The sequence below is a fragment of the Physcomitrium patens genome, chromosome 1 (assembly GCF_059467195.1).
Source record: "Physcomitrium patens ecotype Gransden chromosome 1, ASM5946719v1, whole genome shotgun sequence".
NCBI classification, from domain to species: domain Eukaryota; kingdom Viridiplantae; phylum Streptophyta; class Bryopsida; order Funariales; family Funariaceae; genus Physcomitrium; species Physcomitrium patens.
This window is the reverse complement of record NC_143410.1, coordinates 29,646,228-29,669,427: the sequence shown is the minus strand read 5'-3', so window position 1 is coordinate 29,669,427 and position 23,200 is coordinate 29,646,228. Positions and strand designations below refer to the sequence as shown.

At 41.9% G+C, this 23,200-nt stretch overlaps 3 protein-coding genes across 4 annotated transcripts; all 3 read left to right on the top strand.

The window, feature by feature from the left end:
- The first annotated feature begins 7,118 nt into the window (after window positions 1-7,118).
- Window positions 7,119-9,806, top strand: LOC112291363 (uncharacterized). Its single transcript, XM_024538648.3, has 3 exons — window positions 7,119-7,527; window positions 8,295-8,397; window positions 8,639-9,806. The coding sequence occupies exons 1-3, from the start codon at window positions 7,403-7,405 to the stop codon at window positions 9,734-9,736; spliced, it is 1,326 nt and encodes a 441-aa protein (XP_024394416.1). The 5' UTR covers window positions 7,119-7,402; the 3' UTR covers window positions 9,737-9,806.
- A 1,849-nt stretch (window positions 9,807-11,655) lies between these two features.
- On the top strand, window positions 11,656-15,143 carry LOC112281727 (jasmonate-induced oxygenase 4). Of its 2 annotated transcripts, XR_012218961.2 has the most exons (4): window positions 11,656-12,642; window positions 12,755-13,076; window positions 13,383-13,781; window positions 14,372-15,143. XR_012218961.2 is itself a non-coding variant. In XM_024518567.3 (3 exons), exons 1-3 carry the CDS (start codon window positions 12,068-12,070, stop codon window positions 13,632-13,634), a joined length of 1,149 nt encoding a protein of 382 aa, XP_024374335.1. In that variant the 5' UTR covers window positions 11,656-12,067; the 3' UTR covers window positions 13,635-14,356. The 2 variants fall into 2 exon arrangements, 1 of the variants encoding a protein (XP_024374335.1); XM_024518567.3 differs by lacking the exon at window positions 14,372-15,143 and having other exon boundaries at window positions 13,383-14,356.
- Window positions 15,144-17,184: 2,041 nt separating this feature from the next.
- Window positions 17,185-20,626, top strand: LOC112288958 (uncharacterized). The gene is made up of 2 exons (XM_024533757.3): window positions 17,185-18,864; window positions 18,981-20,626. Exons 1-2 carry the CDS (start codon window positions 17,665-17,667, stop codon window positions 19,980-19,982), a joined length of 2,202 nt encoding a protein of 733 aa, XP_024389525.1. The 5' UTR covers window positions 17,185-17,664; the 3' UTR covers window positions 19,983-20,626.
- The last annotated feature ends 2,574 nt before the right edge of the window (window positions 20,627-23,200 follow it).

Here is a 23,200-nt window from a genome sequence, read left to right as displayed (position 1 = left end):
CATTGTTGTCCGCCGTTGCCCACCGCTGCCCGCCGCTGTTGTCCGCCACTGCCACCCTGCCACTCTATTGCTGCCTGTTGTCTCCATCTTATTGCTGTTCTATTGCCTTAATTTACAACTCTTTTTCTTTAATATATATATATATATATATATATATATATATATATATATATTTGATTTTTCAAGTTCAAGTTTATCATTTTATTTGACTTTATATTTTAAGATACGTTTTACTCAACTTTTCTACTTGATCTTGTATTTTCTTTATAGATTTATTTATAATGAGTTCTTCAACATCTTCAACTGCTTCTACTATGGTTCCAACTATTACTAGTACAACGCAACATTTTCAAGCTTTTTTATTTCCACCATTGATTGTGGATGGAAATAATTATCTATTATGGGCAAAAATGACAAAAGCAAATTTATTTGCAAAACAACTCTCGGATACCATTATGTTTGAAGAATCTCCTACAACAAGTATTTCAATATCTCCTGCTATTCATTGGAAAGCACTTCTTCTCCTTTGTCGTCATCTTGTACCCACATTACAACATCAATATTTGGAAATGGAAGACCCTGCAGAACTTTGGAAGAATCGTAAATCTAGGTTTGATCATCAAAAGACTATTTTTCTACCACATACACGTCATAATTAGACACGTTTACGTGTCTTAGATTTTCCAAATTTAAATGCTTTCAATAGTAAAATGTATAGTATTATCTCACAATTACGATTATGTGGACAAAGCATTTCTGAAGAAGAAATGATTGAGAAAACTCTCTCTACATTTCCTCCTGCATCTGTTGTGCTTGCAGAATAATACAAGAACATGAAATTTCAGAGTCATATTGATCTCATATCCTATCTACTTCTTGCAGAGAAGCAAAATGAGCTACTCTTTCGCAATGCGAAAGCTCATCCTATTGGAACTACAGTTCCAGAATCTCATGCACTTAATATTTCAAAGTCTAAGAAGAAATTATATAAACATGGAAAACATGCTCATAAGTATCAGGGTAGTCATAGTCAAGACCATTTCTACCCATATGGAAAGAATAAACGTTCTACTATTAATTATAGTAGAAAACAAAAATTAGAGATGCGTTCTTGCCATAAGTGTGGAATGATTGGACATTTAGCACATACGTGCCGTATTTTAGAATATTTTATTAAAATATTCTAAAAAAATAAGAAATTACGAGCTAAGGCTCGTGAAGTTCACAACATGGATGCGTCCATGGATTCAATTGGTGTTGATGACTTAGAGGCTTATATGAATGATAGAACCTCTAATGATGAATCAAATGATGTGTTCATTGATTTTGCAACAACACATACTATCTTGCGAGATAGACAATTTTTTATTGAAAAATTTTCAACTTGGCAAACTAAAAATATGATGACTATGATTGGAGCAAATGCGTTTTGTTTCCAAGAAGGCACAGCAATGGTAAAATTACCTGCGAGTTCCATCATAAAATGTAAACATGCGATGTTTGCATCCTCAGCACCTCGGAGTCTGATCAGCTACCGAAAGGTGCGTATTAATGGTTATCACTTCTCGACTGCTACTTTAAATAAAAAAGAAGTTTTGATTCTTGTGAAGAACCATAAAGTTGTTAAAAAAGCTTTTGCTATAAAAAATGGTTTGTACCGAATTGTGATTCGATCTCCCATTATATTTAATTTTGCATCATCTATCTCAGAGAGTCGTGTTTCTCTCTAGCATGGACGATTGGGACATCTAGGATCCACATTATTTACAAAGATCATTCCATGTATAACTGGGCACAATTTAAAGCCTACAGATGTAGACTCTATGGAATTATGTCATGCATGCATGCAAGATAAAATGATTATTCGGCCTTCAATTTGGAAACTTCCACAAGAATTACCACCAATGCTTGAAAGATTGCATGGTGATATTTGTGGTCATCTTAATCCAATATCATGACTATTTCATTATTTTTTGGTCTTTATTGATGCATCAGGTAAACAAACACATGTTTCATTATTATCAACTCGAAACATGGTGTTTGCCAATCTTATATCTATGCTTATTCGCTTTTGGGCACATTTTCTTGATTATCCTATAAAAACATTGAGTATGGATAATGTAAAAGAATTTGCATCAAAGTCTTTTGAAGACTATTGTACTGCAAGAGGAATTGAGTTGACATATTATCGTCTATATGAACATGCTCAAAATGGACTTGTAGAGTCATTTATAAAGCATATATAACTCATTACGCAACCACTCTTCCTTCATGCAAATCTACTTGCATCTTTGTGGAGTCATGCAGTTTTACATGCTACAACATTAATATGCTGTTGTGTTGTAACACGAGTATACCGTGAAAATATAAAGAAAGGGGACTTTTATTAATGTTCAGTTACCTCGAATATTGGGAGCAACGACCGATTCCAGTGCCAATATTCAGGGGCCAATTCAAACACCCCGTCACAATCGGTCAAGGCATACTTACCAATAACGAAATGCTCCGTTCGAGTCCAATAGTGGGAGTCAACAGAATTGAAAGGACTAAATTGATGACCGAGTGAGCCTAACGCGAAAGACCAATTTGATCTAATTACGGGAACATCCAAGTCTTACTACGGGCCTCTTGGCCAATCTGACGCGAAGGACCAATTTGACCCAATTACGGGAACATCCAAGTCTTACTACGAGCCTCTTAGCCAATATAAGACCTGAATTAGTCGGGTGACTCAATGTGGTCCCGATTACGGGGGTTTCGATTCTGTTTCAGGCTGTCCTGTTCTCTGTGCCGTTTCAAGGAACGTTGTTTCCGAAAAAAGAATCTTTTAAAAGGCAAAAAAATGGAGGATAAAGCTCTGACGACAGAGTCAATTCCAGATCCAAGACGAAAGATTGAAGAAATTCAGAGGCTAGGGTTTGAAAGAGGAGAGAATTAGGATTAAAGGGGAGGATAGGTTAAGAAATGAAGGGGGGAGAATCAGGGTTTTTAAGGATCGGAGAGCTAGCTTTATGCTTGGAAGGGGGAAAAAAGACAGAGAATTGGATTTTTTTTCTTCATAGGGTTTTGAGAAGACTGAGGCAATCGTTGCTGAAGTCAGTGTTGTACTGGTGAATCGAGTTTTTGATGAAGTGGGTGTAATTACTCTTGACTGTTTTGGAAAATCGAAGTTACGTCTGTGATTGAAGAATTAAAAGGGTGTCTATAGGATTGAGTATGCAGAGTGAATGAAAATTTTTGGGTTAATCTAACAAGACAATCAGTGGATACAAGGTCGTGAGTATAAAGCGGTATCGAAGATTAGCAGATTGGATTGTTTGGGGTTCTCTGTAACGTCTAGAGACCTACCGGCTGGGGCAAAAAGGATTTTGGCGAGCAGTCAAAGGACATCCGTGTAGATTTACGATATATTCTTATAATTCTTTATATTCCAACAGTAAAAAAAAAATCGATAGACTGCTTGAATATTAGCGAATCTCCATACTACCTTCTACAGCCAGACGCTCGGTGCGTTCTTGAGTAGGAAAGAACGTAATACGACAACGCCTCTGTCCTTCTTCTCTTGAAATTGTTTCACCACATGAGCTCATTTCGGGTCGTATTCCAAATATATGTCACTTACGAGTATTTGGTTGCTATACTTGGATTCCAGTACCAGAACCTCAACGGCGTACCATTGAAGCTCATTGACAAGAAGACATATATGTTGGTTTTGATTCACCAAGCATTATTCGTATTGTTGATCCATCAACTGGCACATTATTACATGCACATTTGCAAAATTGCCGTTTTGAAAAAACTGTATTTTCATATCTTCAAAGAAGAGTATCTAATCAACAAAGAAATAAAGTACTCATATTTGAAGCACCAGAAACATTTACAGTGAATCCCAATCCTAGAACATCTTTGGCAGAAACTGAAGTTGCTAAGATTTTATATTTAAAATGGATTGCGGATGAAACACCTGATGGCTTCAATGATACATCTAGAATTACAAGAGTTCATATTAATGAGGCTCAGAATACACCTGCTCAGATTGCAGTGCCATTGACTACAATACCTCAAGTTATAACAACAACAACTAAAAGAACTTGTGGACTAGATAAGCAACCACGTAAGAAGAAAGCTATGAAATTGACTAATCCTGGTATTATTTCTCAAGAAACTACCACTCATCTTGTAGGACTACCAATTCATGATGATATATCCATGCATAATGTACTTTCAATTCTTATGAAAAATAATCTTGGAATTGGAAGAAATAAGAACAACTTAAGTAAAGAATTATCTATTTTCTATTATGCTACAAATGATATTTGGGACAGACCATCCATTATGGTAGATGAATCATTTGCATATATGATTATAGAAGCCCTTTCTTGTGAGGAAGATGATCTTGAACCTCAAACCATCGAAGAGGCGATGCGTGGCTTTGATTGGTCAAAATGAAAAACTGCTATTGAGGAGGAGTATGCCTCTTTGCGTAAGAAGAAAGTCTTTGGTCCAATTGTAGATACTCTTACATCTTGTCCTATGGGATATAAATTGGTATTAATATGCAAAGGAGATGCTCAAGGCCAAATAACCTGCTATAAAGCTTGTCTTATTGCTCAAGGATTTACTCAACGATTTGGCATTGATTATGAATCCACATATTCTCCAGTCATGGATTTAATTACATTTTGATATATTATTGGAATGACATTTCATGCCACCCTTGAGATGCATCTGATGGATGTAGTTACTGCATATCTATATGGTTCTCTTGATACAAATATTTATATGAAAGTTCTACGTGACTTAGAAATAAGAACTCCAAATCAATCTGCTCTAGGAAAATATCGTGGTATTAAATTATGTAAGGCCTTATATGGTTTAAAACAATGCGGACGAAGGTGGTATCAACGTCTTTGAGATTATTTAATTACAAATAATTTTATAAGTGATCCACTAATCCCTTGTTTGTTTATCAAATGAGATAAAAGTAGTTTTGTGATCATTGCTGTATATGTTGATGATTTTAACCTAGTCGACACTACATCTGCATGTGTTACAGCTACAAACCTACTTATACGTGAATTTGAGATGAAAATGCTAGGAAAAATAACTTTCTGCATTGGTCTTCAGATTATGCATCTTATAGATGGTAGCATTTTTTTCTATCAACTAACGTATATTAGACGAATTTTGCAAAGATTTAATATGATTGATGCTTATCCATTGTCCACACTAATGGTTGGATGTGGTCGTGATGGTCATGATCTATACCGTTGATGCGAGGAGGAAGAAAAAATATTGGGAGACCAATATCCATACCTCGCAACGATTGGAGCACTTTTGTATTTAGCTACATCTACAAGATGAGATATTGCATTTGCAGTTAGTGTTCTTGCAAGACATAGTGCACGTCCAATACTACGACATTGGAATGACATCAAATATTTATTATATTATTTAAAAGGTACTGAAGACTTGGGATTATATTACACAAAATCTGCAGATCCAAAATTGGTTGGATATTGTGATACAGGATATAAATCTGATATTGCAACAGCTAAATCTCAAACAGGATATGTATTTTTAAGACATGGAGCTGCAATATCATGGAAAACAGTGAAACAAACAATAACTGCAACTTCATCCAACCATGCAGAAATTATTGCCTTACATGAAGCATCTCGAGAATGTATTTGGTTGCGATCAATTGATAAATTCATTCAAACAACCTGTGGATTTTCATATGATGATTCTCCAACTATCTTGCATGAAGATAATAGTGCTTGTATTACACAGATGCAAGTTGGTTTCATTAAAGGCGACAAGACAAAGCATATTGATTCAAAGTATTTTAGTTATACTCATGCCTTAATTACTGATCAAGCACTTATAATTAAGAAAATTGAATCTACAAATAACCTTGCTGATCTCTTCACCAAAGCTCTCCCATTAAGCAATCATCATTGACTTACTTATGGCATTGGTATGCGGCGACTTGCTTTTCTTCAATAAGAAAGTTAATGAGCTCTTTAAATAATTAAAAAAAATGATGTTGTACTCTTTTTCCTTCATCTATGGTTTTTTCCTTAAATAAAATAAGATTTTCCTAGATAAGGTTTTAATGAGGCAACAATTTTTGATCATGTAAGATCACAGAAAAGTATAGATCATAAATCTATATAAATTTTATATTATATAAATATTATGATGAGCGAGAAGGAGTGTTGAGATCATTAAATGTCGCCGACGCTCTCCATAATATTTACTATAGACTACAGTAATTACCATAGCTACAGTATTTAGAGTCTAGTGGAGAAGTATTGTTCATCCTCTTGTCTTCTCTCTTCTTGTATACGAGACACAACCAGATCAATAGAATTGTGTGTGTGAAGCTCTCTCTCCTTAGAAACCCTCTTGTGTATATGACTTACTATTACTCTTGTGTCTTTCTAAACATTCTCAACAGTTTTGGTGCTTGTATACCAATGTGTAGCAAAAAATTAATAAATTCCAAAAAAATTCTTTATTTATTTTCCCTTTTTTCCAAAAATATTAATTTTAAAATAAAATAAAAATCATAATTTTAAGTTAAATAATTCAAAACATATTGTTCTCCATTTTAGCGGGCTGGAGAGGGAGGAAGGGGGTAAGGCCGACGGATCCGGCACTGAACCCGATGCCCGTTGTCCCGCGTTGGAAGGCGACGTTCTGCCTTACACACCTAAACCCGTGAACATGAACTCACGTCTTACTGGTTCGTCCGTCCTCGTTCTGTCTTTCCCCTTCGTCCCCATCTTTCCGTGCTCCTCCCCCCCCAATCCTCGTCGCTCGTCCGTCCGTCCGTCCGTCCTGGAGGTGCTTCTGTCCATCTCCTCCATCTTCGTCGATGTCAACAGTCGTCATGCTAAGCAAGGCTTCTCACATTCCGCCCCGCTCGCATCGACCAGGGTTTAAGTTTTTTTTGTTCTTTTTTAATTTTTTGTTTTGAGATATGTCCATTGAAAAAGTTTTTTTTCACCACTTTAGTTTCCCTATTTAGGTTTAGGATTTTCCTGCTTCATGCTCCCTCAACTTGGCCTTAGTTGAGGGACCTTAGTTGTCTCTGGTTCTGCTTTCGCTGTTTTGTTATCTGCAATGCTCCACGGCGTCCTTATCCTCTTGCTGTGTAATAGGATTCCGCTGACAGATTGTGTTCGTGTGCGGTTCTGAACTCTACTGCCATGATCTTCTGAAGTTGACATTACGAGGCATCCTTTGTTTGTGGAAAATTTCAGGAGATTTTACTAGATTGTGTTGGAAACAGCTTGACGAGGCGCATTCAGCGGTCGAGATAGTAGCGAGTTTTTGAGAAGGTTTTCTGTCTTGGATGTGGTAGTGAATTTTTTTGTGGATTTAGAGTAGTTAAATGGCGATTTCCGTGGAGGCTGCAGCACGGACATTGACGAGTGTGCAGCAATTGCAGCAAACGCTACCACCCCCGTCATCTCAGTTGCTCGCCCTATCTCCGGCCGTCCGCGCTCGGTCTCACAGGTATAATCCACCAGGGTTCGCTATTGTGGTCACTTCAAGCAACTATCAATAGTGCCTCAATGGTTATATCAGCCAGTACTACAATTTGTAGTAGAGTCTCCGAATCACACTATGTAATGGCCGTCCTATTGTTTGTATCACCTAACGCTGAATCTTAGTGCTTTTCAAAGTTGGAAAATACAATGAACCTATGCGCCTCTGTTGTTTTGATATTCGAAAAATCTTATTAGGACTGAATGCAGTTCCGAGTTTTTAGATAGTGTGCTCATTCAGGATGTTTAGGGCATTAATGAAAAAATGAATGATCATAGCATAGACAATGGATGAGATTGTGCTTTCAAATTAGTAACATATTGGCTCAATCATCCGCTCTAAATTAGGTGCTTTCTACCATTTCGAAAATTTGATTACCTCATGTAAATACAATATGACAAGCCTTTCCGTCAGTGGAACCGGTTTATCGAGAGTCTTTATTTGGTCTTCCGCGTTCATTCAATGTAGTTTTAACAGAAACTTCAGGAACAATTGCGGCGAATGACTTTATTGGTCACTTCCCATGAAATCTGTGTGATTCTGTTTTCTATGTTTGAGCATCCGGGGTGTTCCAAGATAGGCGCTCGTTTCTCTTACATATTTATCCTCAAAATCGTAGTAATTATTCCAGCTGACCTATGTGATGTAATGATTTTTCAAAAGTAATTCACTCTTAGAGTGAAATTGGCTTGATGCCTACCTATTCACTGTACTTGAAGTGGATTGACATGCAGGATTCGCCATGGCTTGGTTTGTGGCTACTCCTCTAGAACATTTTCTGCTTCAGAAATATCCTCTTCCATGGCTCGACCAATGCGAACGCATCACGCCGATTCTGTAAGATTTTCCACATTTAACTTCACATTACATTGATTTGAGAGAGAGAGAGAGAGAGAGAGAGAGAGAGAGAGAGAGAGAGAGAGAGAGCGAGAGAGAGAGAGATTGAGAGATCGTCGGAACTATGAACGTCCTGGTCGAATTTCTATTGTTTTTGGGTAAGTAATAGTGACGAGGCTTAATTTTGTAGTAGTTCCTTTTCTTCATATAATTCTCTGTTACGTTGTAAACTGTGATTCAGCTGAAGAATAGCAGCAGCAGCAAGATTTTGACATCTTTGCAGAGTTGCACACCATTCAACGGACACTTGCAGAGCCAAAGGGCAGGACAAAGAAAAAACCATTCAAATTTGGGTGTCAGAGCTGGTTCTAGGAGGGGAATTGATGCAGATGAAGGCCAAGCTCTCGCTATTCCTTTTTTGGGAAAATTAAAAATTCCTAGCTTTTCTGAAGTTGAGCAGAATCTTTCTCAAGTAACTCCTATACAGGCTGCGAAATGGGTGTCAATTGTAGCGGTTGCCTATGCAATTTTCTCCAAAGTTACATGTTTAACCGTATTTAATCCCAATTTCTGGATGTACGCGAGTTGGCTTGGTGTGGTGTGGCCGTTGCCTGCAGCAGTCACTTTGGGAATATGGTCAGTATTTGCAGCAACAAGACAAGCGAAGTCAGGAACCAAGGAGGGAGAGCAAATCTTCATTTTAGGTGGAGCCTTAGTTTGGTTGGTTCTGGTACCTCTTGCCCATGCACACGGGTTCGTAGATGGATGGCCTATGCTTCTCTTTACACTATATTACTTCTTCTTCAACATAAGCGGTTTTGTCAGGGATAGAATGTATGGAACTCTCAGCACTATACCTGAAGATAAGAAGTGGCGAAGCAGTCCTCATCAGGCAATTCAAATTGCGTTCGTGATGGCCATTGTTGGGGGTCACTGGGCAGCAGCTTTCGAGGCTCCGTTTCTGGCACATACGTGGAACTTGGCGTGGCAATCTAAGCTGGCAGCGGCTTTTCTTGGACTTGCGGTGGTGGTTAACTGGAATTCAATTTATTTCCTAGGAAAATACTCCGACCGATTAGTAAACCCGAAGACTGTCGTGATGTTTGGGCCTTACAGATGGGTGCGTCACCCCATGTATGCGAGCTATATGCTCCTGTGTGCTGGCTATTGCCTTGCACTGCGGTCATACTTTAGTCTCCTTTTCCTTGTTATTTCGTGCATTGCTTACTACGACCAGCGGACTAAGCTGGAAGAGAAGAACTTGGTAGAAGAGTTTGGAACAGCGTATACATCTTATAGGGAGAAAACGAAGTATAAATTTTTGCCTTGGTTATACTGAATACAAACTTGTGATTCAACAAGCACACATTCAGAATCGTGGTATTCTATTCCACTTCATTCCCCCCAAATCATCCAGTTTCTAATCTTCAAAACTCTCTGTGCCACTTAATTTTGCTTATAACTGTAAGTTTTACTTGAGGTGAGAACTTGCTTTCTCTGTCGATGTGCAATCCAACTTGTGCATATTGAAACCAATAGTGTGCAGCAATACATGTCTGTCGAAAGGTTTGTTAAAAAAATTTAACGCTTGAGTCAGGCCCTACGCGCTGCATTTCGTATTCATGCCTGGGAAGAAGCCCTTCACTGGGACCTTCTGTCACCTCAGACTCCTCAGTAAGTGACGCTTCTTCATACTCACCTGGTCTATCATGGTTTTAACCGGATGTTTGTCCACCGTTCAAATAATCAATGGTATGCAAAGATTGAGAACGACAAACTGCAGAATTTGCTGGTATCACTGGAAAACCAAAAGAAAACCAAAAGAATGTTGGGGGCTCTTCACATGAGGATGGGCAATGCACCAACCCCCGGCGGCCATTCATGCTTGGCTAGTCCGCAAATCTGCTTCAGAGACTGGCAACTGGTGACCACGCGCTACCATTTTCCCAATCCTCGTAAATTACATCGCGATTACATTCCCCCACCAGTTTAGATTAGTTTAACGACGATGGTGAGCAGAAGAGAATATCTTGCACGGCGTTCACCATTGGATTACCTCCAACTGAAACCCTGCTGCCACGCAAGCTCACCGACGAATTTAAAAATTCTTAGTGAGCACTAATGCCGACTAATTGCTATACGTCAAGATCAGTGCGCTCGAAGCCATGAGTTTTTAACAATCGTTTAACACAAGTAGGGAGAACAGACAATCCAGAGTCTCGGGGTTAAAGATGTGACTAATAAATCTCGTGTAGGTGGCGGAGGGAGATCTACAGACACTCGACTAGTCCGGGCCCGCAACAAAGTCTGATCTATTAGATCTCGATCAGGTGTGCTTTCTCAACATGAATTTATGTTGAGAATTCAACTTTTCCTTCTTATCTTCTTCTCTTTTTATTTTTTGTTTATTTTTTGTTTTTATTTTTTTGACACAAAACGGTGAATATCTGGTGGTTTAGATTTCCTTTCCATCTTTCACTCCCCCAGTGGAACGAAGCTACAAATTTGTCGGGACCGTGCACGTAACAAAAAAAAAAAAAAAAAAAAAAATGTAATTAAAATGTTAATAATAATAATAATAATAATAAGCTTTATAATTCTGATACGCGCTGCTTGACAACCCATATTTTTCCAACAACGTATGACTCTGAACAGGAAGGGTGTTCCACATGTCTCTGGTCACTTCGTAAACTGGAATTGAGATCCATCCTCATCTTTGCAAGTGGGGCATTATTTACATGTAAAATAATTAATGGTTTGCCGTCGTCGATAGGAGTCTCCACGTCGGGTTGGTTTGATCCAAACCCACGTGTCGGAGAATTTCTGTCGTATGGTCAACATAGACTGATGGTCCATCAGTGTGGCTCATGAAATCCCTCACCGGCATTGGCGACTCTGTCGATTAAAAGAATAGTTCGATACGACATCTAGACTGCGGATCACCCAACTGTCAATCTGCTCGTCTGAAAGGTTGCTCATCCGATCCACAAGCAGCCCATGACTTTCTAGTGCGACAGCAGCAGTTGGAACGACAGTCGCAAACACGGAATGACAAGTTTGAACTGGAAAGGAATGAATTCTTCAAGGAATGATGAAACAGTGCACTATGATCCAGAATATGCAACGACAATTATTGATTTGATGGTACTGTGACTGAAAGAGTGTTCAACGCTTTCCTGGGGGTGGTTGAGCAATATTGTTTCGGGGACGGAGGAGAATTACCTTTTCTTTTTCTTTTAACTTGAGGAGGAGGGGAAGACATAGGATGTCATGGATGATTTTGACTCGCTCACCAGGAAAACTTCTGCCAAATGGTAGAGCAACAATTTGAGAAGCAAGTATCGGTTAAAGAACTCACCCATGAACAGGATTGGGGGCGGGAACGTGGAATGGAAACTGCTTCATGAATTCATTCCGATCCATTACCTCGAGTGGAGATGAGGTATAAATGAAGCTCAAATGCAGAGGCAAACACGGCAAATTGAGCGTCTCAACTGTCTCTTGTAAATCTTGGATGAGCCTTGAATTGGACCAAAGCACTCGAAAGGCAATTTCTTGCTTGGGTTTCTAGATCGTGTTGTAAGTGTGTTCCATCAGTACTGCACCCGAAGTTTGAGTGTTCGTTGCAATTCTCAGTGCCTGAGATCGATAGCTCAGCAAGTCGTGCAAGATGCCTGAGAGATCGGCAGCCTCCAGTTATGATGTTGGAGCTCAAAGGTTTCAAAGGTCTGTGCCGAAAATTGGCGCCGAGCCAGATCTTGCGGGACCCTGGTCCATGGTGAATCAGAGCAACTCCAAACGCAAAGCGGTGTCGGAAATGTTTATATTGCCAGAGCACATGCGCCCAACAGTGACTCACAACGACTATACCGACTTGGAAATTCCTGTGATCGACGTGTCGGCGTTGTTTGATCCTCCTCAACATGACGAGAAAGTCATGGAGGGCCTCGTAGCACAAGTGAGAGATGCCTGTTTGCATTGGGGGTTCTTCCAAATTGTGAACCACGGCATCCCCGAGGAGCTTCTCGAGAGGTTTCATGGCCAGGGGAAGCAGTTCTTCGCCCTCCCATTTGCGGAGAAGATGAAAGTGGCCAGGCAGCAGGGGCAGTACACGGGGTATGGGCATGCAACTGTGAAGAAGGGCGACGTGCGCCCCTGGTCGGAAGGTTTCTACTTCGCCAATGATGGGTCCACAGCTGAATTCGCCAAAAAACTTTGGCCTGAAGATACCAACGATGACTTTCTGTACGTGCATGGGTTCTTTCAATTTTAATCTCCAGTTCTTGGAATTTATTATCGAACGTCAGTAGGAGGGGCGAGTGGCCTAACATATGTATGTGTGGCTCGCTGGTTACAGTAATTCCTACAGCGAGTACAATGAAAAGGTGCAGGGGCTTTCCGAGTGTTTGATGCGCATCATCGTGGATGGCTTGGATGTCGACCCCGCCTATTTTGAGACATTCTCCAAGCATGCAGGCGGACTCCTACGGTGGAATTTCTACCCTGCATGCCCTGAGCCACAGAAGACCCTGGGCCTAAAGCCGCACACGGATTTCAACCTCTTAACAGTCCTCCATCAAGGCGATGTGGGCGGCCTGCAGATTGAGAAAGACGGCAAGTGGATCCCTGTCAGACCTCGACCCGGGGCATTGGCAGTGAACATCGGCGACACTCTTCAGGTTAGAAGTTCCTCCAGCCTCAATTCTTTTTCAGTCGCTGTATTGAGAACTGAAAACCCCTTAGCCCACGGACGTCTGTCACTTTCCAGATACCATCGTACCCTCTTAAGATAGTGTACCGTAAGATTTACAACACCGCAACCAATGGTGCTCGCTTTCTGGAACGGAATAGGGTCTGTCAATCCGGCTCCAACCGTAGAATACATGATTCTGGTGCAGATTTTGACGTACTTTTACACCGCAACCGTTGACATCGTTGATCTAGTTCTGATATTGCATCTGGAATGTTTCGATCTATCCTGACAGGTTCTGACAAACGGGAAATACAAGAGCGTCCCGCACCAAGCAGTCGTGAACGCGACTCAGTCTCGCATTTCTTCGGCCTACTTCTACGAGGCGCTACCAAGCACAGTGATTGTCCCCCACCCGGACCTCGTGGACGAGAACAACCCCCTCCAGTATGAGCCTTTCACCGGCGAGGCTTACAGGGTATACAAACAGACGCAGTTTCTCAACACACTGGAGCACTTCGTCCGGAAAAAACCAGACGCTGAATGAGAATTATCAGTCGCCAGCACCACGTGTTCTGGATCAGCTCACACTCTCCTGGCAATCCGAGATCTACACGACACACGTCTCCGGTGGTGACGTGGTTGAATTCAGCCTCCGATTTTGCATGCAAGCGGTTGTCGACGGTGGTCGAAGGTCCATTTGCCCTAAACCCTAAACCTGGTCCAACGAGCGTAGTAATTTGAACTTGTGCAATAATCAACTAGAAAATCAGCGTGGCTCAGCTGGCACTTATTATACTTAATACTTAGTACTGAGCGATGACTACTTACAGAAGCAGCGCCGAGTGCGTGAATACACACAACGATAGATCAGAAATAGAACAGTTAGTATCTCAACAGTCAGCCTATACGTGTCGACGGTGCAATATTTTCCTTTCTTTTTTCTTATTTTTTCAGCAGAAGATAATCCCAATCCTCTGGTTCGATGCAATGCAAATACAAATGCTTAACCATTACCTCACTTTCGCACCTTTGGCGGACCACAGTTCCTTGGACTTAGCCACATGTCTCCCCTCAAATTGCTGCGTTTTGTTTTAAAACTATCAACGGGTGGCGAAGATGTTCAAAAATCTGTAGATATATAACTATGTATATAGATATATATATATATATATACATTTCATGCTGAAATCCGCTTCAACAGGCAAAGTGCCGAATCTATTCCTAGCGTGTGAATCTATATAGCTATCATCACTAGTTCTAATGGCTTGAGAATTCCTTCAGGAATGAGGTCTGTGAAGTATCGATCCAGTGATATTGTCCAGTCATGATGCAACTGGAGGCGGAATTCGGACCCAGTTGGACGAAACGTGCTGGTTCGTTGGCTATTACGACCAGGACCAGACTTCGTTAGACGAAATATGCGAGTTCGTTGGCGATGGGGACTGAGAAGGATTCGAATGCAACGAAAACCATCAATAATCATTAGAAAAATGCAGTCAATGTTGAATTTGTAAGATAGAGGAAAAAATACCTGTTTATTTTATTTTATTTATTGAAAATTAAATGCAAGTTTAAATGAGACGAAGAAACTAAACATTTAATGTAGCAAATGGTGACATGATATGTCCTCTTATATATATATATATATATATATATATATATTATACAATTTGGTTATAGATTGTAGGAGTTTTTGCCACACACTAGAGGTGTATTTTTATTTTATTTTATTTTAAGGGATTGATTAGAGTGGGTATGGATGTGATGCTAATTGATACAACATGTAGTTGGATTGACTCCTCCAAGTTTTTTATTACTTGTTTCTTGTAATATTATTAGTTATTAAACTATGCACATATTCAATGTTGGACCATCCAAGTAAAAAACCTCCAACTGACCCTATTATTCTTCATTTATTTATTGGATAAATTACAATGTGCTCGATTATTATGTAGCAGCTAACTAATTACATTGTGTTTGCAGTTAACATAATATGCAATATTAATTTCTAGTTTTTGTTTTTAAATCAGTAAAATAAAATTTCATGATAGTGTATGTAAATGTTGATGCATAGCATAGACAAAAATCATGCTAATAATAAAAGTGTGTGTGTGTTTATATGTATATATATATATATATATATAAAGGTAAAACCTTCATGTTGGTAAATTTGGTAGATGGAATACATTAAGTTAGATTTATGTTTTCATCAAAACCCAATATATTTCATCTAAAAGATGCAAGAATGTAAAATTAAATTAAAAATCTGTTATCTTGCAGTTTGTTTATTAAATTAAATAATGTTTTCACTTTATACCTTTTCTTTTCCTTGTATTTCATACTAACTTGTGAGGTTTTTAAATAATTATTTTCATTTAAATGATTTTTTAGTCAACTTGGTCAGAATGTTCTGTTTTAAATTATTAAAATGAGTAATTTAATATAACATTTAACATATTTTAATTTAATATAACCTTTAACATATTTTTCATGTAGTATACTTTATATACTACTATATTTTCTTTAATTATATATACTACTTTAAAAATACAAGTTCATGAAAAACTGAACAAGTTGTAAGGAACTCCAATTGCCTCTACAAATGTAATGATTCGCTCATACGGAGCTCAAAAGCCAGAAACATAAACGTAGATGAATACATACGGTCAATCTTACATATATGCCGCATACACAAAGAGAGGGACACGTCAGAGGGGGGTGGGCATGTGGGGCAATGCCAGGTCGGATAACGGAATTGAGCGATCATTGCAGAATTGACCAGCGACAGTCTGTGCGTTGCAGAACTGCCCATTCATTGACCGTCTCCGCGAGGGCAGGCCGGGCTGGGCTTGTCTCTTGCCCAGCTTTTTCCAGAGCATGCTTTGGACTGTGTGTGAGAGAGAGAGAGAGAGCTTCAGGGGAGCTTCATACGGACCTCAATTTGCGACCCTGTTCTTATATATATATTTGCTGAATGTGCATAATGAAGGAATCTGCAAATGTGAAATTAGTGTCACATTTCCACTCTCGCAGTTTGGGTTTTTTTGGAATTTTTAGGGATTTTTGGGGTTCATGTACGATATGTCCAAACAATTCAGCTATTGGCTAAAAGTAGTCAATACATTATTCCAAGCGCGATACTGTTAATGATACAAATGAAAGGGTGCATCACATGTAGTTAAATATACATCGTAAAGGCTCGTGGTCAATACGACCTTGAAGCAAATACAACATAGAAAATTTATGAAAAGAAAAAGAAGTTTGAAAAGCGGGGAGAAAAACCGATTTCACACTGGCAGCAGAGTTGGCTGGGAGTGAGTGAGTAAGAGAGTGAGTGAGTGTAGGTGTGGGGTATGTGTGTGTGTGTGTATGGATGTATTTTCATGTATCAGTGTTGGTGAAGGGTTTCGGCATTTTCGGTTACATTCCCTGAAATAAGAATATCTTTTGGCGAAAGGTCCCACCTCTGCTCTTTTAAGGCAGACGGAGGTTGCAGCGAACCCGGGTTGTGTGTCTGCGTGGGCGCTCTTATGTGTGTCCTCGGTTTTGTGTAAGAAACAGAAGAAGAAGCTGACGAAGAAGAAGAAGAGGAGGAACAACAACAACAACAGAGACTTGGTGTGGGAAGAGAGAGGTTGATGGTCGTTGCCTGTATTGATGATGCTGTAGTGTCACGCGTGTGGGTGCCAAGTTATGTTACTCAAGGTGTCTGCTGCTGCCTCTTGAGCGCCAGCATCGCCTCCTCCCTCTCTCTCTTGCTCTCTTTCTCCTTATTTTTCTCCTCCTCCTCCTCCGTCGAGGTTGTTTCGTAGGTTTCCCATTTCTATCTCCCATCGCGGAGGTTTGCGGCTGTCCGAGCGTGTGCGTTTGCAGCGCGTAGAGCTACCGGAGTTGAGAAGAGTTTCGTGAAGGTTGGCCGGTGTTCGATTGTAATGAGATTGGATGGGTAGAGGGGGGCATGGGATCTGAGTGTGTGCGATGGCCAGCTGCGGCACAGGTTTCGATGGCGCAGTGGGCAGCAATCCGCAGGGAATTGGAAGAGGGCATCTTGGGAGAGAGCGGAGCGCTCTGGGATTGATTCAGACGCAGTCGCGGTGGAATTCTTCGTAATCAGGCGTTTCCTCCATTTCGGCGGGAGTACAAATTTTCTTTTTATTTTCCTTTTTATTTGTTTTTTTCTCTTTATGTTTATTTTTATATCTCATTTCTCGGAATTTTGCGCAAGGGTGATGAGTTCGGGGTATAGGTTAGCGAGTTAGTGATTTTCAGGGTTTGATCTTGTGGGTTGCTCCTCGTCGTCTTCCTCCGGCTGGCTATTGCTCTGCGGGGGAAACGCTGCATTTACTTGTTAGATTATGAATAACCGCAGGGTTAGGTCATGGGGTAAAGGCCTCTCGCAAGCGCCACCCTACCTCGAGGTTTTGCGTGTGGCATCGTGGTGACGGATGGAATATTGGCCAATGCTAGAATAGGGCATGGCAGAAACAATGGCGTGGTTGCTAAGCACGAACGCACGGGGTAGGAAATTGTAGGAAAATTATAGTGGTTGTAGAATAGCCCTTCGGTGGAAAGTTATGGCCAGTCACGAGGACAGCGATTTGTCGGTCAAGGCGCTGCACAAGCGCTACGAAGGGCTGGTGACGGTGAGGAGCAAAGCTATCAAGGGCAAGGGCGCGTGGTATTGGAGCCATCTCCTCCCTTTGTTGGTGCAGCATCCCGACACCGGGCTGCCCAAAGCTGTCAAGCTGCGATGCTCCCTGTGCAATGCCATGTTCTCCGCTTCCAATCCCTCCCGCACTGCCTCGGAGCATCTGAAGCGTGGGACGTGCCCCAATTTCAATGGAATGGTGCCGAAGCCGCTGGCGTCTCAGCCTGGCCCCAAACCTGCAGGAACTCCCGGTACCACCACTCCCCGGAAACGTAACGCTCCGGCGTCGTCCCTGTCAGATGACTACGCACCCTGCACTGAGCTCGTGGTCCACACCCCCCTGATGCTGTCCGGGGGCAAAGAGGATCTGGACGCGCTGGCCTTGCTGGAGGACAGTGTGAAGAAGCTCAAGAGCCCGGGTATGAAGACGGGAGGATCTCAGGGCCTACCTGGGGGACCGAACAAAGCCCAGGCAGAAGCCGCGCTCAACCTTCTGGCGGAGTGGTTGTACGAGTCGTGCGGCACGGTCTCATTTTCTTGTGTGGAGCATCCCAAGTTCAAAGCATTTTTGAGCCAGCTTGGGTTGCCGCCCGTGAGCAGGCGATACCTGGCGGGGGCGAAATTGGATGCCAAATTCGAGGAGGTGAAGCAGGATTCCGAGCTCAAGCTGCGAGAGGCCATGTTCTTCCAGCTCTCCTCTGACGGGTGGAAGAAGAAAAGCATCGGCATGGGGGAGAGCCTGATCAACATCACCTTGAATTTGCCGAATGGGAGCACGCTGTTTCGCAGCGTGGTCAATATAAACTCTGGCCCCGTGTCTGTGAAGCTCGTCGAAGACACGTTAGCCGAGGCTGTGATGTCCATCTGCGGGCCAGCTCCGGAACGGTGCGTGGGAATCGTTGCGGATGCTGACAAATATACGTTGAAAGCGCTGCAAGGGCTGGAGTATCGGTTCCCGGGCACGGTAAACCTGTCGTGCCAGGCGCAGGGGTTCAGCAATCTGTTGAAAGACTTCAACAAACACCTATTGTTATTTAGGTCGGTAAGGAGCGAGTGTATGAAGGTGTCAGCGTTCTTTAACAATCAACCGCAAGCTCGAATGTACCTCCAAAAATACCAACGTCAGGTAAACGGTGCCGTTCTCTAAGTTCGTTCTCTGGCCTCTGGTGAATGTTCAGTTGAAGTTTTGTGTTTGCGTTTAGGTTGTTTGATGATGGAGTAACATTGGGTGGGATGGTTCAGGAATATGATAGTGTGAAATTGTTACGGACGCCCCCTGACCCCCAGTTCGCGGATCCTCACTACGCCTATGTGCTGATAATGCTCGACGACATTGTGGCATCTGCACGCGCGCTGCAGCACACGGTGATCGACGACCAGTTCTGCCTGCACTTTCAAGACGATCAGATGGGGCGTGATGTGACAGACGTGGTCGCCAGTATGCGGTACTGGCAAGATTTAGAAGCGGTGCAGGAATTGGTAAAGGTTGTGAAAGTGATGGTGAATGGCATAGAACAGGATCGACCGCTGGTTAGCCAGTGTTTGCCGCTGTGGGACGAGCTACGCAGCAAAGTGAAGGAGTGGTGTGTTCAATATGACAAGGACGAGGCTCCTATCCACGAAATCATCGAGAAACGGTTCAACAAGAACTACCACCCAGCGTGGGCAGCCTCGTTCATCCTCGACCCTTTGTATCTCCTTCGGGATTCAAGTGGTAAGTACTTGCCGCCCTTTAGATGCCTTACTGCCGAGCAGGAAAAAGACGTGGATCGGCTGATAACGCGCCTGGTTGCGCGAGAGGAAGCGCACATTGCCTTGATGGAACTCATGAAATGGCGCGCTGAGGGGCTTGATCCTCTCTACGCCCAAGCTGTCCAGGTGAAAGAGCGAGACCCCTTAACTGGCCGGATGCGGCCCGTTAATCCTCAATCCCGGCGCCTGGTGTGGGAGACGTGTCTCAGTGAATTCAAATCTTTGGGTAAAGTAGCCGTCCGACTGATTTTCCTGCACGCCACGAGCTGCGGGCTTAAGTGCAACTGGTCGCTGTGGCGGTGGGCTTACCGAAACGGAAACTCGCGACAGGCAGTGGAGAAAGCCGAGAAGATGATCTTCATAGCGTCTCATGCGAAGCTGGAGCGCAGGGATTACTCCAACGAAGAGGAGAAAGATGCTGAGCTCTTCATGAATGACAATGGCTCTGGGGAAGACATCGCAGACGAAGTTTTCTTGAACGCACCTTTGTAACATTGGCAAGCAAGGCTTTGCAATTCCCTTGGACACACCAAGACACAGAATCCATTAACCTAGGCTTCACAGCCCGCCGCTTCATTTTTCGTTGAATGCTGTGTCCGATTGTGTGTACATCTTTAGCTGTTCATCATCTGACTGGGGAAGTCTACAGGGATACAGTATCGATCGAGAGGGGTGATTGAGCTGTGTATGGTTGACGGCTCCTTCACAAGAGAGAAGTGGGGTTGTTGCGCTTCCAGCGTCCTCTTTGAGGCATCTGATCATCCGGCGTAGTACACGGGGCATGGCTTAGGGTTGAAATTCAAGTCATTTGCCCCATCCAGCAGCCTTGGAGACAGGCTGAGACAGACACAGACAGACGCTGGTAAAGGTTTTAGTTGTTTTATGGTATGGTCATGTCATGTCAGGTTGGTTCGTTGGTTGGTTGGTTGGTTGGTTGGTTTTTTTTTTTTTTTAATATATATTTAATTTTTTCCCGCCAACCTTGTTGGTTGCAAGCTTACGTACAGATGAGCTAGCTTATACAGTGGTTTGTCACACCTGGGCGCATTTAATCTGTCGTCACAGAATTGATGCTGTAATTTTGCCCCAATTTTGCTTCTTATTACATTTTGGCTGGAAACCATTCTCTCATCGTTCTCACGCCTCGTTTCCCTCTCTCAAGCTCAACTTTCTCTGCCCCCCGACCTCCCCCTCCTCCCTCTTGCTTTTCCTCTTTCTTTCTTTCTCCCCCTTCTCTTTTCTTTATACCTTCTTTTTTTTTTTTTTTTTTTTTTTTTTGTTTTTTCTTACAGCTGTTGCTGGTAGCTTCATCGCTCATGTGATGCTATCACATTTTTCTGGCTGTGTACTTCTCTGACAGCGTTGTGATTGGAGGTTGAAAGAGACGGTGAACAGAGGTGGATAGAACATCTCACACAGCTTGGCATAGAGGGTAAATTGTGGAGATTTGCCAGAAGTGTCAGGGGTATTTCCTATACCGAGTTGATATAAAAAGTTGAGCATTCAGTGCTTTTAGATTTCAGACTCCAGCATATTGATTGCTTGCTTCGACTTCATGGATGGAGATGTATGCAAATAGAATGTATAACAGATTGTGGGTGTATGGAGATGTATGTTAATAGACTGGGTGGAACTGGCAAATAGCATTCAATTGTAACACATTTTAGGCTGCACTCAATCCATGCACTTCCATCAAAGAACCCTGGAGTGAGTTTGTACCAACCTTACCAACTGCTCTTGTGAATCTTACGCTCAATTAGCACCCCGCAAGCACATCGAATCTTGACTCTGAAGACAGCATACTGTACTCCTCCCGAAGCAATCCCGTGTTTCATGAGCTCCCACAAGAAGCCGCAGAATGTTGCCAAAGCTGAACCGAATAATTCTATTCCAGAAATTTCTTCCATTCAACCCACGGAACTCTACAGTTTATTGTAAAGTTCGGCAAGCGTCGGGCCTCGCCGCTTTATCTGACACTACTGGGTAATTGGGACAAAACCTGGTAGGCGAGGAATGGGCAAGGACCCTGAAACACTTGATGGTGGATTCGGCAAAGTCAAGTCAAATGTAGACCCCCCCCCCCCCCCCCCCCCCCCTCTATTCAGCCTTTGAGCATTTATGTAAACCTCTCTGGCCAGGGCTGGCGCACAATCAATACAAACGGCCAGAAATTGACTAACCGCATAGGCTCAAAACACTAGCGTGCACAATGGTCCAGGGAGGAAATCATAGACGAACCCGGGAAGATCCCTTGGTTGTAATTAAATGTCAGCCTGCAAGTGTAACCCCAATCCTATTGGCCATGAAGATTTTGACATGGACGGAATTCTTCTCGGAAACCGAATCCAGTTTTTTCTTCAGTGTACAGTTTTCGAATTTTGAATGGATAAAACAGGATATTCCATCGACTTTGATGCTGAACAACCCCAGATGATATACCCTTGGACGTTGGCTCCGTGCTCATGGAAACCAACACTGTCTTTAAACCATGTATTTTCACGTCAACTGTCTCTCGGTACTTGCATCTTAGGATTCCCTTCGGCTGACTGGGTCAAAGCTACTACTACCAGATCTTCTGGCACACAGATCTGGAGTTTCCCAATGGGAGAGGGCAGGCAGCTCTACCCCACACCACACACCATTTGAGCCTCTCTCTCTCTCACTCTCTCACTGTTGCTGCTGAAGGGTGCCGTCCCGGCATCCTAAGCTAGGACTGATCTGATCAAAGTCATGGCTCTGGGTCTGGATCTCTGCAGGTGGGCTTTGAATCCCATCCCATCCCATCCCAAGCCAAGCAAAGCAGAATCCTCGGTCACCCACATCCCACACACACACACACTCACTCACACAGCCCACCGAAGCTCAGTTCCAGTTCCAGTTACTTGCTGGGTATTAGGGTTGGGGAGGGGGGGTGTTCAGATCCAGGTCATGAATCTTTTGCCTTCAAACCTCTGCAGCCAGCTGATTATTTGTGCAGGGCTTAGGGGGCAGATGGTTGTGTGAACTCATGTGGGTGGCTGGCTGCATGTTTGATGAGCATTTGTGGGAGTATGCTGTGACGGAAGTGTCTGAATTTTGGCGATGTTTTTCCTCTTTGTGTATTTTGTCAGCATTTGACTGCAATGTCAACTCAATTTTTTTTTTTTTTTTTGTAATTTAGATTTATATTTGTGTTAAATTCGCCACATTAATATGGTTTCTAGGAAGTCATAGGAAGATCTGTCACATTGATTTTAAAAAGTGAGAGTCAACAACTTACCATATAGTTTGTTATCCTTGTTCCTAAGCACACATAAATAGACCTTCATATTACAATTATTTATATAACTTCTTTATGTAAACCTTTCCCATTTGTTGCATGAATAGTTAGGCTACAATTTAGGACTCCATATTGGCATGTAATTATTATTATTATTTTTAAATTAATTTTATTTAATTTCTATAATATCTTTTGTTGTCTAAAAACTATTCCACATGCATAGATTATTATTTTTTGTATTAAAATTGGCCACATTAGTATGGTTTTTTTTTTAGAACTATTCTTTTAAAACTACATCTATATTTTTAACAAAGTTCAAAATCTAATAGTAAGATCTTTTTCCATTTCAATGTAACTAAGTTTCAAGTTAGATGCAAAGATTTCAAGAGTTTTTTATTTCTGTTTTTTTTGTACAAGACACCATATGTTTTTAAGTTAATATTTGTAGGCA

What these genes read in the sequence shown, in the direction of transcription:
- LOC112291363 (XM_024538648.3), top strand. Translation starts at nt 7,403, where the DNA reads ATGGCGATTTCCGTGGAGGCTGCAGCACGGACATTGACGAGTGTGCAG. An exon ending in GTCCGCGCTCGGTCTCACAG is followed by an intron (nt 7,528 to 8,294) that starts GTATAATCCACC and finishes ATTGACATGCAG; the next exon opens with GATTCGCCATGGCTTGGTTT. An exon ending in GAACGCATCACGCCGATTCT is followed by an intron (nt 8,398 to 8,638) that starts GTAAGATTTTCC and finishes ACTGTGATTCAG; the next exon opens with CTGAAGAATAGCAGCAGCAG.
- LOC112288958 (XM_024533757.3), top strand. Translation starts at nt 17,665, where the DNA reads ATGGCCAGTCACGAGGACAGCGATTTGTCGGTCAAGGCGCTGCACAAG. An exon ending in TCCAAAAATACCAACGTCAG is followed by an intron (nt 18,865 to 18,980) that starts GTAAACGGTGCC and finishes GGGATGGTTCAG; the next exon opens with GAATATGATAGTGTGAAATT.
- LOC112281727 (XM_024518567.3), top strand. Translation starts at nt 12,068, where the DNA reads ATGCCTGAGAGATCGGCAGCCTCCAGTTATGATGTTGGAGCTCAAAGG. An exon ending in GATACCAACGATGACTTTCT is followed by an intron (nt 12,643 to 12,754) that starts GTACGTGCATGG and finishes CGCTGGTTACAG; the next exon opens with TAATTCCTACAGCGAGTACA. An exon ending in ACATCGGCGACACTCTTCAG is followed by an intron (nt 13,077 to 13,382) that starts GTTAGAAGTTCC and finishes CTATCCTGACAG; the next exon opens with GTTCTGACAAACGGGAAATA.